Here is a 13,327-nt window from a genome sequence, read left to right on the forward strand (position 1 = left end):
TAATTCCTTAGTGATGTGGACACCAGGAACTTGAAGGGCTTGACCTGCTCCACTACAGCCCCGTCGATGTGGATGGGGGAGTGTTCGGCCCTTCGTTTCCTGTGGTCCACAATCAGCTCCTTTGTCTTTCTGGCGCTAAGGGAGAGGTTGTCCTGGAACCACACTGCCAGGCAACTGACCTCTCTAAAGGCGGTCTCATCGTTGACTGCGATCAGGCCTACCACCATTGTCTCATCAGAAAACGTCATTAAGATGTTGGGAGTCATGCACAGCCACGCAGTCGTGGGTGAACAGGGAGTACGGGATGGGAGTAAGCACACACCACTGAGGGGCCCCCATGTAGAGGGTTTGTGTGTTGTTGCCTAACCTCACCATCTGGGGGCAGTCTATCAGGAAGTCCAGGATCCAGTTGACGATGGAGTTGTTCAGTCCCAGGTTCCAGTGCTTAGTGATGAGCTTGGAGGGCACTATGATGTTCAACAATGAGCTGTAGTCAATGAAAAGCATTCTCACATTAGGTGTTCCTCTTGTCCAGGCGGGAAAGGGCAGTGTTAAGTGCAATAGAGATTGCGTTATTGTGGATCTGTTGGGGAAGTATGCGAACTGGAGTGGGTCCAGGGTGTCTGGGATGATGGTGTTGCTGTGCACCAAGCCATTCAAAGCATGTGAGATGCGAGTGCTATGGGGCGTTTAGATAGATTACCTTGGTGTTCTCGGGTAGAGAGACTATGGTGGTCTGTTTGAAACGTCACTATTACAGAGAGTGAGATCACACAGTCATCCAGAACTGCTGGTGCTCTCATGCATGTTTCAATGGTGTTTGCCTCAAAGCAAGCATAGAATTCATTTAGCTGGTCTGGTAGGCTCGTGTCACTGGGCAACTTGTGGCTGAGTTACCCTTTGTAATCTGTGATAGTTTGCAAGCCCTGCCACATCCGACGAGAATCAGAGCCGGCGTAATATGATTTGATCTTAGTCCTGGATTGACGCTTTGCCTGTTTGATGCCTCGTCAGAGGTCATAGTGGGATATCTCATAAGCGTCCGGATTAGTGTCCCGCTCCTTGAAAGCCACAACTCTAGCCTTTAGCACAATAGTAGAATACACAAGGTGCAATTGCAAAATGTGGTTGTTCATCAGCAGTTTCTCTTGTTATGTCAGCTAACATTGTTTAGGTTGGTAAGTTAGCGGTAATCTAGCTAAACTGGTTGTAATCATTGTTGAATTACCGACCGGGGTGGCCCCATCAAATTTGTTAGTCACTCAGTCATATTAAAAACATTTCTCTCGACCTTATGGAAAAATGTGTTGAACTGCTGGAAATGAACTCAACATACATTTAGCTTAGGGCCCCCAAAATACTTTCTTTGGAGCCTAGGCCTCTGACTGCAAGTGTGGGTATCGATGTGGTTACAGACCCTTGAGCCACTGCAGCCCCAAATGAAGAGTTCAGATTTGTTGTGGCTCCCACCCCCATCAAAGTTGCCCATCCCTGGCCTAGATAAAGATGCAGTACTACCAAACATACAGGTGAAAGAGCAGTGTAGTAGTCAATTCAGTTGGAGTTTCACATCAAACTCAGTATTGACAGTCCTGCAGAGAACTATCAACTGTTGTACATGACCCCCAGGTATGACAGGTGGAAGCCTAGGCCGAGCATTTGTTGTGAAAATAGGATGCAGTAGGTAGATATGTGTAGTGGTAATTGGCTGACATGGGCGTGTGTCAAGTTGCCCGTCTGGTTGTAGCCAGGAAACTCCTCAAAACCAGACTAACCTTTTGTAAATTCAAGATAAAAGGCTTTACTTTTGTCAATACTCAATAGCTATATAATCATATATAGAAGCGCACAATCTGATCAACAAGAGGCCAAAGTGAAGAGGGGGGGGGGGCGGTATAATTTACCATACAAGCTTACAAGGCTGGAGATTCTAAAGAATACATACATGTAATGACTAGGCCACAAGAGGATCTTGAATTCATATTACTTTCATCCCTCCCGTGTAGCAATGCAGACATGTAACAAACCTTAGTTACTGTTAGTTGTCAAGCAGTTGTCAGTACTACTAGTAGGAAGCAAGGTAAACTCACCACTTTCCATCTCGTTGCCCTTCTTGGCGGTGGGCGCGTTGCCCATGATTGCAGGCCGATAGGGATCCCTTGGATCTGGGATACTTTTGAGTTCACGAGCCCTTTTAGTTCTGTATTTGAGGAAGCTGGCTACTAGCTGGCTGTTATCATGGCTAACTAGCCAACAGTGAGGTGTCAATTGTACTCCGCTACTACTTTTCCTTTATCCGGGGGGGGGGGTAAACTAGCTAGCTGCACAGGCTAGCTAGCTGGCCAGCCAACGGCTAGCCAACGACCTAGCTAGCTAGCCGGTTTTCCCTCTATTTCGGTAGCGAATGTTGCTTAGCTCTACCTGGAACAATCAAGAACGTCGAACCGGTTCGGCGCGCCTGGCTAGTTCGCTAGCTATCGTCCCCTTCCTAGCTAGCTATCTATCTATCATTCAGTCAGTCACTTGCAGACACCACTAAAGGCCCTTACTTTCCAATGTATTCCAACACAAAAATCTTATATATCCACTTTTCCAAGTAATTATTATTGCAAATCGATAGCAGCCCCTCCCTTTCCTTGAGCTAAGGTCCGATGATTTCTCAGGTTTCAGATCCGATCAGCTGTGGCTTACTTGCCAAAATCAACAGCCGTCCATTAATCCTCAGACTACAGCGAGACGAACTCTTGCTTCAGAGATCCACCCCCTGAAAATACCTCATTGGCCAATACTTATGTGACAGACAGTACGAGACAACTGTTGATTGGATATGCATCAGTAAATCAAATCGTTGTGATGTTATGATTTGTCTATTGGTATCTGTCAAATTCTCTTTTTAGCCCGCCTTCTCAGACCAGCTAATAACGTCATCTATTATTTTCCTTTAGTTTGCCAAATGGTTGAGTTTTCCTTGCTGATTTTGGTTAACTCAATGGTCGAGAAATTCAGGTATGATTCACCGCTTCCAAATGTTCGTCTTATTCGTGCATAATAAAGTATTATCGAAATGCAAGGCCTGTAGCAAACTGGCCTATACCGACCCCTCCCGCCCGACTAATCCGTGATTGGTTGTGTGACGTCAAGACGGGCTATTTTTAGAAAATTGGTTAGAATGTAACGCACGCGGAGACTAGATTTTCAGAATATCTCAAATAAATTATCTCGGAGTAAACCACTTGATACATTCCAAGTTATATCGCTAAATGTACATTTAGATTGAGTAATTTAGCAGGTCGACGCTTTTATCCAGAGCGAATTACATGCATCTTAAAACAGCTAAATTGGACAAAAATGTAAATGGTGTTAGTATGACTGGTAAGGAAACCAATGTCATTTAGTTCTAATATTTCATATTGCACGAATCGTCCTAGGTATCAGATTTTACCACCAGACAGCCCACATTCAGATACTGCTTTTGCCATTAACTCCTATGCAGAAAATGACAGCCATACATTTCATAGCTGTCCATAATTGCAAGCATCCATACATGCATGTTTTTTCAGCAAACCGTTCACTAAAGGATTACAATTACATTCAGTGAACTCTGAAGTCAATGACAAGAGAACATGATTCAGTGAAAAAGGGAGATTTGCATGTTAATATTTGTCTTGAACACAACCCATACGTAGAATGTATGCACACATGACTGTAAGTCGCTTTGGATAAAAGCGTCTGCTAAATGGCATATATTATTATATTATTATAACTGTAATTCAAATTGCATGGCAACAAGTAAAACAGGCTACCAATTTCAAAATGTGCACTACAGGTGAGCATACTTCACTACAGATATTTATGAATGCAACAAAAATTCGAGGAAGCCCCACCCATTATTTTCAATGCAAAACCCTTCAAAGTTGGAAAAAGGTGATTCTCCTAGAGTTCAACATCTGCCATTTTTATCACATCTCAAAGCTTGTCAGGGACAATCACACATCACATAACAAAAAGATTTTTATTTCAAAAACAAAATGGCACACAGGAAAATAAACATATGTACATACCATTATTAGCAACCCCCCTCCCCCCCATCCAAAAGTATCCCAAAACACCAACAGGGAAAAGTGTAACTCAAATGCTATAAGGACCATTACCACTGAAACACAATGGCTCAGAAAGTACAAAAAAATACCACCATTATTTTCCTTCCTGCAACTTGAGTAATTTCTTCCTCCATTTTGCTTCACTAGTGTCATAATCCTCTGTTGGTATTTACACCACATAATTAACAGCTGACTAGTTGGTGTGAATCAGTATTTCTGCCAATTAGCTGCTAACCATCTATGGAAACTTGGATACTTCAGCTGTTGCCCTGTTGATAGTATTAAAAATGAAAGGATGAATTAGTTTTTCAGCATGTTATAGACATGAAAGTGAAAAATGTCAAATAGATAATAAAGATTACTCCAGAAAGATTGTCTTGGATGCAAGACACTGTAGTCCAAGGTGGGAGTGTGTTGTTGACAGTTTCTGGGAAATAAGGGCAGCTGTAAGGCAAAGCTGGCTGTACATCCAAGTCAGAATGTCCATGTCCATTCTTCTGCTTATAGTGCTTGGGTTGATCGAAGATTATGTGTATATGTATTTTTCCCTCTACAAGCAGTCCATAGAGTTGTCAGGTAGCAACCCTATGGGTGGGGCCTTGCCCGGGAGGCAAGATGGGGGCAACATAGAGTTGGGGGCAGGATCCACATTCTCTGAGTCTTCCATCCTTTCTGCACACCCTTCCCAGTTGATATGGAATCTTGTTACACGTGGGTTTGAAGCCAAAATATTTCTCTGAAGCTAGAAAACAAACAGCATCAAGAGGGAAATTATTCAGTAGATGTCCTTATATTTGCAGTAAGACATGTTCCATTTTTACATTATACTAAAGCCTGAGCAGTACTGTGGCACACGTGCCCCTGATGATTGAGCGGAGTTTGCACTTTAAGACCAATGTATTAATGGATATTTCGCCCTTCCACAACGCAAAGGTTTAATATAATTCCAAAAAGTTGTCCCCTCTCCTCTACCATCATTCATTGCCCTTCATAGATCTGATAAAAAGTGGTAGGTGTAAGCAATAGCTCCACCTAGTTTACACAATATTAATGTAACAGCCCTGTCAGATATGTGAATGGGACCTATGGCAGACGGGAGAGAACAAGTAAAGTGCAAGTAAGCATTTCGTTGGACAGTGTATACCTTATGTATCCTATACATACAACTAACACAACTTGAACATCTTCCTGGAAGGAAACACAGTCAAGCACACAAATTGAGTTTCCTCCTTTACCTGTCCATAGTCAGGTTTTATTGGTGGGTTTTCCCGCAGCTCAGGGTCGGTGTACTCGTTGTTGACGTAGTAGCCGATACGAATGAACTCCTGTCCGCGGTATGTACAGGTGATTAGCGCCACAGTTACGCCGACAGCATCACTTTCTGGAATCAGACCCGTGTTTGGGGCATCCGCCTGTTGAAGGATAACATACAGTAGATGAGGTGCAAGGAGGAAGGCAGGAGAAGAGATGGGTAAGAGAGAGGGTGTAGTTTCTATTTCTGATTTCTCCAATACAGCACCAGTGTTGTGATTATGTTATAAGCTCATTGTTATTGTTTGGGAAAGGTTTCCATCGCTAGGGCTGTCACTAAGGTCAGAATCAATCTCTGCATCATCAAATCAGTTGCTTTGTGAAGGTGTTAACAAATGTTCACAGTTGGCCATTGTTATGTAAATTATATCTTAAAAGTACTAGTGGCCTGGCTTTGGCCCAAGTCAGAGCAGGCCCACTGGGAGAGAGAAATTAAGAGGGCCAAGGAAAGCTGCAGCCAGACTACTGCAGCCAGACTACTGCTGAAATAACATTGTTAGTTACTGCCATCTATACAAAACTCACCTGGAACACAAACATGTGCCTCCCGGCTGGTACTGGGCCAACCAGAACAGAGTCAAGGGTCTGGTCATACTCTTCACTCTCTGCTGAACCCACATATATTATCTTCCACTCAAGATCTGCAACACAAAAAAGTATCAAATCAAATCACTGTCTTCCGGACCCACAAACTCAGTTCGAAATGTTGGAGAAAGCAAGGAAATTGCTGGACTGTGAAGACTGCTCTGGTCAGAATGCTGTTATCAATGACACCTGTGAATTGAGGGTAGTGGGTTCGATTCCCGGGACCACCCATACGTAGAATGTATGCACACATGACTGTAAGTCGCTTTGGATAAAAGCGTCTGCTAAATGGCATATTATTTATTATTATTTATTTGATTGTTTGGGTAGATAACGCGAAAGGCAAGTGGACATGTCAATGCGTGTTCCTCCGTCAGAATTCCCGCCGCAGCCAACAAAATACAAACAAAAGTTGGACACCATTCTGGCTAAGCTAGCCAGCTATAAGCAAAGTAGCCAACTAACTAGAAATATCAACTAACGCCATCGTGTAGCTAAGCAATATCACAAAGTACAATGTGTTTTATGTATTTATATGTTTAAAAAAATACAAATAAACGAGCCACCTCTTTGTTCAGTAGACATAAGGGATCAATTAACCATTGTTTGCCACCGGTCGAATAATTACTTTAATTCTCATCTGACAATTTATGGCAAGTTTGCTAACGTTAGTTCGCTAGCTAAATTGCCAGTTTGAACATGAAGTAGCTAGCCTAGTTGAGAATCTCAGTTAGCTAACTAGCGAGGCAACCTTAGAAAACTAGCCATAAATCGTCTGAGATTTAGCTAGCGAGCTAACGTTAGCAAGCTAGCCATAAATCGTTAGATGAGAATAAACAAAGTAATTTTTCGACAGATGAGCACAACACTTACCTTCTGGCAGGTCTTCCATGCACTCAAATGTTATTTCGAATTGAAATGGGTTTCCGAATCGACTCGGGTTATCGAGGACAGCGACATTTAGTACTTGAACCTTCGCCATTATTGCGGCTCCTGCTGCGAGTGACGGACACTCTGGCTGAGAGCAAATTTTCCCGGGGGAAGGTTTCAGGCCTCAACAATGTAGCAACTAGCAAGCAATGTGTTCACGCAGCGTACACAAAGATAAATTATATCACTGAAGAAATTCGGTTGTTGCATTTAAAAATGCATCTGATTTCGCAGGTTGACAGCTACGCTTTAGTGTAATTTTGAAATTACTTGGTAGATATATCTTATTGTTATGATAGCCTGCTATATGAGACAATCATTTCAACAGAAATTGTATTTTTTTTAAAGAAAGTGCCATTAATGTTTTAAGTATTTACTGTTATCTGGAATATTCCCCTGACTAGTTTTGTTCAAAACAACTATTTCAAAAACCACCCGCCAGTAAATTTCACAAAGCCACCAAAATGTCGAAGGAAATGGGGCGGGTGGTTTTTCTGTTCTAAACGATGATTCACTGGATAGAACAACAGTAAAGCTATGATTGGCAAGCAACAAGCATGTAGTGCTCGAACAACGCCACAAGCCGCATGCAATAACGTTTCAGGTAGGAATTCAATTGACACGACCCTACTCCCGCATGTACCCATTGCTTTGACCAAAGCAAAAAACACAACCACTGTACCAAATTCAGCCACTCTTTTAGATGGAAACATGCCTACATGTGTGTCGATACATGGGAGACCATTAACCGAAGGACCTATGTGGCAGGGATACTTTCTGCACACATAATGATGTGACTAATCAGTGCTTTTTGCAGACTGCAGAATGTAGGCCTACATAACATACAATATTGGGGTGGTTATGGGTTGACAATCAACCACACCAAATACAAACATGGAAATAGAATCATACATGGATCAGATTGTGTTTTCTATGCCAGTCTTCAGTCACATTATAGCATAGGCCTAGATGAAACTGCGATTAGGCAAGGATTAAGGGACCATGATTAGCTGTGTTTATGGTATTTCAGGATTATTTTTTATCTTGCTTTGAGGATAGGGTCAGCTAGAAAAATATAATTGCTCTCCACTAGAGGTCCTAAAACTGCAAACAAATTCTCACCATGCACTCACATGAAACACGTGTTCCTTAAAATACAGGATTTAAAAAATGCAGCCCAAATTTTCTCAAAATGTTCAGTGTTTACTCATTGGGCCTGAACATATTCCACAGCCTTTTATCTTTCTTTTGCAGATGGAAAAAAAAGGTAGATGAACACTTTCAAGGCTTCCGACACATCAATAGAACAGTGTAGAACTTGAGAAAGGGTCCCATAGAACTATAATAGTAAAGGATCCATAATGAGAGAGAGAGAAGAGCAATGGGAGGAAGTAGGCTCCATTGAGCAGGTAGATTTCTGTCCACTAGTCCGGTGCCTCATCATACAAAGGGTATCTGTCTGTTGTACCACAGGTTGATACTAGGCTCAGGTACTGTAACATGAGACTGAAGTGAACCATGTGACCATAGGGGCGACGTGAGGAGGGAATTTAAAAAAACTGTTTTACATAGTTAAACCTATACAGGTAGTCTAATATGATATATATCAAAATAAACCCATTCAGCCAGTAAAACGGCTTTGCCATCGGATTTAGTTTGCAGATTATTTTTCAGACATTGTTGGGAGCGGTTTATTCATAAACACGTCCTGACATATGATCCAGTTTCGGTTCACCCACTCACTCGTTTAGGTGAGGCGGCGGAAGCGAGACGGTGTTTTTTTTTCGCAAGGAGTTGGATTGATCCCCGTTGCCTAAAACGGATATCAACATTATTCGGTGAAAAGGTGTGTATAATGTTCTGTACAGGTCTGTCTATAATAAAATTATATACTTCTTGTATTATTAGATCGACTAATTTGTTGTGGAGCAGGAGTGCAGTTTATCTTTACATAAAATGGCTTGGAAGTATTGGAAATTAATTATGGGGCACTATAAATCCTATACTTTACAATAATTTTATTTCGATAGGATGCTACTTTTACAACATTTACTAAGAATATGACTCATGAATTGTCATTTGTTATCTCAATGCCCTCCCTCCCCACCTCCCTGAACAGGTGCAATTGTTCACATACACCACTAGTTTTACTAAATCAGCCAACCTTAAACGGGGGTGGTCATGTTTCGACATGGTGCTGAATTAATCACAATTGTAATTTTGCCTCTATGGTTAAATGTACATTTTAGACATTTAGCTGATGCTCTTATCCAGAGCGACTTCCAGGAGCCATTAGGGTTAAGTGCCCTGCTTAAGGGGACATCGTCAGATTTTTTTTATCTCGTCGGCTCAGAGATTCTAACCAGCGACCTTTCAGTTACTGGCACAACGCTCTTATCCGCTAGGCTACCTGCAGCCCTATCAATTTCCGGTTGGACAGTTTCTGACAGTCTGAAATGTTTATAATAACTTGATCCATTGTATTGTCATGGTATGGGATAATTGTTTTTCCTGGGACTTACAATGATTCTATGCAGAATGAAGTATAGAAAGCTGTTGTGATTTCATCTTCTCTTACATTTTATGTCACTTTATGAACCAGACTCAATAACATTGGGGTTTCGATAGAGACTCGGGCTCAGTGTGGCTCCTCATGAACGGTTCTTTTGTTCTTTAACACCATCTCACCTTCATCTCTCTAGAGCGGCCCTGGAGACTGACACCGGTGTGCTTGTCTGCTGAGCACTACTCCTGATGAAATGGCCCCGACCTGATGTCCAGGCGTCCCCTTGCTGATGGTCTATCCTCTTTAGAACCCATTGGTTTAAATGGAGATGGCACTGCTCCCAGACATCGCGGCCCGGCCTGGTCTCCTGGCTGGGAGTGTCCTACTCCTGGTCTTGGGGAGTAATCCTTCCTGGGTTGTGGGTGAGTCATGCCACCGCCTCTACAACCCCCCCCCCCCCCATCCTTCTTGTGAAATAACCCCAACACCACCACACTAGATTGTCTCTGTACTTGGAACAATATGTACCTTACTTGGAAAAATATGCATAAAAACACAAAAGCAGGGTGCACACAATTCTAGCCATTACTCAATAAAAAACTAAAGCATGCAGTAACATGCCAACAGGTTGTACAAATATTTTGTAATGCGTGAGAGCTTTGGGTAGGAACCATTGGTATGAAAAGCTCTGGTACACCCACTTTTCCTAATGCGGACATGTGATTTCTCTGATAGAAGTATGGTAATACTTAATGCTTGTATCTGTATCTTTATTACTGGTTCTAAAGTATGTATGAGCCCTTCTATGTTTTATTTTACACTGCTATTCGTCAGTCCACTGAACTGTTAGTCAGGATCATTATCAGATGATAGTAAGACCTTATAAGGGGGTTGTATGTGCTTATAGAACGTTTTCACAATGCATTATAGCTGTATATTACCCAGCAAGAAACAATAGATAAAGCAGCCCTTAGTGGTCGTTCTGAGTGCTCTTCTGATTTTCTGGTAATGGGACAACACTGAACAGGAGTGCGGACATCTCCAAGCTGTAATATCAACTGTAGTTAGTTTTCTACAATACCCATATCAGGCTGTCACTGCTACAGGAGGTTTTTCAGTGTCTCATTTTGAGAAAAAGTTGTGCCCCTCCCCCAAACAACCTACCCTTGTTTTTTGTTATCAAGGTGTACTGTTGCCCCTGGGAGAGTTTACTATTTCACTATTTGCATTAGCCAATCATTAACTTAGTTTGACATCCCTAAATGGGCGTTGAAGTTTTCTAAGCAAGACATCTACTGTGAATTAATAGTCAATAATCACTTTGACACTGCACTGACATGGTAACCAAAATATAATAGTGCTTTTCCAGATACTTCAACTAGTAAAACTGTTTAGGGGCTGAGCTTCACTGACCACGGGCAAAGGCCGCATTCCAAGTCCTCTCCTCCCCCTCTCCTACATTCAAGTAGTTACTGTGCGGGATGTCACAGAGTAATCACATGGCTTGCCATGGAGAAAGTGCCTGAAAAAAAGCACTGGACTTGAGGAACTCAGTGATCCCATCGCATTGCAACAGGCTATTATGTTGTCAATCTATCAATCTAAAAATGACATCAACTTCCACCTTTCTGTTTTGTTTCCCCCTCCCCCTAGGCTGTAATTAAATTACTCTTAACTCTATTTAAGTAACGTGTTAAAACGTTTGCTCATTTGTTTATTATGATCCCAATTAGCTTTTACAGAAGCTGCAGCTACTCTTCCTGGGGTCCACAAAACATGAAATGTAACAAAACACAGAAACAGTCACAAATTTAAAATACAACGAAATACAAACAATACAACTAAAAAATTATACAAACAATATTCATATACATGCTTTCACATTTGCATGTTGTTCTGGTATGTGGTCATGTGTGGACATGTAGGTTGTTGCCTCAGAGCACCACGTGTCATTTCTATCACCTGCACTTGGTATACAGTGTGTCATTTTAAAATGACCTGTTTTTCCACATTGTTCAATCCTAGTGTGTTATGCTACATTGATCAAAGCGAGGGTCTATTTGTATTCTTGTAGCAAACTATTACAATGACCTGAGTGGTAATCTTGAATGTTTTCTACAGGGGACAACACAACTAATAGTCTACCCTCTAACACAACTGCCCCAGTGAGTAAACTGCTGCTATCTTTATCTCTGTTTTTGTTAGAGGAACTTAAACCAGAAGTATCCAGAGCTTTATTTCTGAGAATGACTACTACCCCTGTGTTGTTCTGCATCTAGGGACCCAACATTGCAGCTATTGTGGCCCCGACTGTTATACTGGGGCTGCTGGCCATAGCATCTGCTGTGCTAGTGTGGCTTTTCTGCGTGGTGAGGAAGAAGAGGCAGACGGAGGGGACGTACCGGCCCAGTGCTGAGGAGCAGACGGGGGCCAGCAGTGTTGAGAGACCAGACACACTCAAACTGCCCAAGGAGGAGAGACTCATCTGAGCCTAGTCTCTCAGAAGTCTCTCAACACCTGTCCTGTACATCCAAGCAACAGCAAAATCCCGATGACTGTAGAAGCTCCACCTAAAGAGCTGATGATTACCTAGATATTAGAGGGTCATGACACAACGTTGACAGATACAGGATGGGACGAGAGGTACACAGCACCTAGCCCTGGAAGAGGAGGGCCCAGGCACTGTGTACTGTACGTACTGCAAGCACATGGAATAGTGCTAGTACAGGACTTGGACACAGACGTTGGGATAGCTACAGCAAATACCACAGCTTGTAACTAGAACTAAGGTTCATGAGGCTCTGACTGCTTTCTCTATGGTGTGTTATTTAATAGCACTGGAATATTTGAATGGGATAGACATGTACACAATCATTCAAATGGTCATACTGGAAGAGGAAACAAACCTTCACCTGCACTAGATGGAAGAGGACCAGTATTCAGTCCCTGCTCATACTCGTCTTTGATAAATACATTTCAGTCTGAGTATTTCAGTCCTCTGTCTAGGCAATTTGGTTCTCTCAACAGCTACAAAAAGACTGCTGTTACCTGTGATACCTTGATACATGTAAAAAATTATATTGGAATGTAATGTAAATGTTCGTATAAATGCCTTATAGATTACTTAAATATATAGCGTGCAATAATATTTGTTTAACCACTACTGATTGTCAGAAAAGCATTTAATTGTCTAGATTTTTACACTGATTACTTACCTCAATACATGTCTCACTACTGAATCAGTCCTGTATCAGTCCTGTATACAGCTTTACAGATAATGACACTGTAAGCTAATATTATCTGGAAAACATTTCTCCCAGTGGGATATTCTGTTTGCGGATACTGTGTGCAGAACAAATAATTATGTCATTATTAATCATATTTAAGCACAAAATGAATGATTGTTTACATTTGAATAATTGTATTGTAGTATTTCAGAATTTAGCATTAATTTAACATTGGCTGAACTGTGATACTACATTAGATCATATCTTCTATGTGTGTTCTTACCAGTACGCTGTTTGTATTTTGAAAAGCCTATGATGGGATTCAATTCTCATCATGTAGAGTTGTTATACGATGTCATGACCTATTTATCTTTTGTAGCCAACATTTTAAATAAATACCAATAGTCATTTTTAGAATTGGCCACCTCAGTAGATTTTCTTTGCATAATCAGTGCTGGACTTTGATCAGATGATGTCAACACTTGCTTCTCTCTCTCTCTCTTGTGAAAACACAACCAGACTTCTATAAGGAATTAACGAGAGGGCAAAAGCAGAAGACAGAGCATCGTATAAGCTGACGTCATGTATCAGACATCCCTAAAATGGTGAGTGTGAAGTATATGAGAAATAACGCACTTGCTCAGCATGCAGACCTTACTAGTCAGCTT

The 13,327-nt window shown here is 41.7% G+C and overlaps 2 protein-coding genes and 1 pseudogene across 3 annotated transcripts; 1 reads left to right on the plus strand and 2 right to left on the minus strand.

The window, feature by feature from the left end:
- The window catches only part of LOC123998976, an 899,899-nt pseudogene extending 897,149 nt beyond the window's left edge, over positions 1-2,750 (minus strand).
- Positions 2,751-4,088: 1,338 nt separating this feature from the next.
- Positions 4,089-7,438, minus strand: LOC124000068 (histone chaperone asf1b-B). Its single transcript, XM_046306175.1, has 4 exons — positions 6,870-7,438; positions 5,937-6,052; positions 5,336-5,512; positions 4,089-4,842 (listed from the first exon to the last, which is right to left on the minus strand). The coding sequence occupies exons 1-4, from the start codon at positions 6,976-6,978 to the stop codon at positions 4,651-4,653; spliced, it is 594 nt and encodes a 197-aa protein (XP_046162131.1). The 5' UTR covers positions 6,979-7,438; the 3' UTR covers positions 4,089-4,650.
- Positions 7,439-8,452: 1,014 nt separating this feature from the next.
- Positions 8,453-13,081, plus strand: LOC124000069 (protein crumbs homolog 3-like). Of its 2 annotated transcripts, none has more exons than XM_046306177.1 (4): positions 8,453-8,772; positions 9,629-9,854; positions 11,554-11,597; positions 11,712-13,081. In XM_046306177.1, exons 2-4 carry the CDS (start codon positions 9,755-9,757, stop codon positions 11,919-11,921), a joined length of 354 nt encoding a protein of 117 aa, XP_046162133.1. In that variant the 5' UTR covers positions 8,453-8,772; positions 9,629-9,754; the 3' UTR covers positions 11,922-13,081. The 2 variants fall into 2 exon arrangements, with proteins under 2 accessions (XP_046162133.1, XP_046162134.1); XM_046306178.1 differs by lacking the exon at positions 8,453-8,772 and adding an exon at positions 9,085-9,417.
- Positions 13,082-13,327: the final 246 nt, after the last annotated feature.

This window comes from Oncorhynchus gorbuscha, linkage group LG16 (genome assembly GCF_021184085.1).
Source record: "Oncorhynchus gorbuscha isolate QuinsamMale2020 ecotype Even-year linkage group LG16, OgorEven_v1.0, whole genome shotgun sequence".
Taxonomy (NCBI): domain Eukaryota; kingdom Metazoa; phylum Chordata; class Actinopteri; order Salmoniformes; family Salmonidae; genus Oncorhynchus; species Oncorhynchus gorbuscha.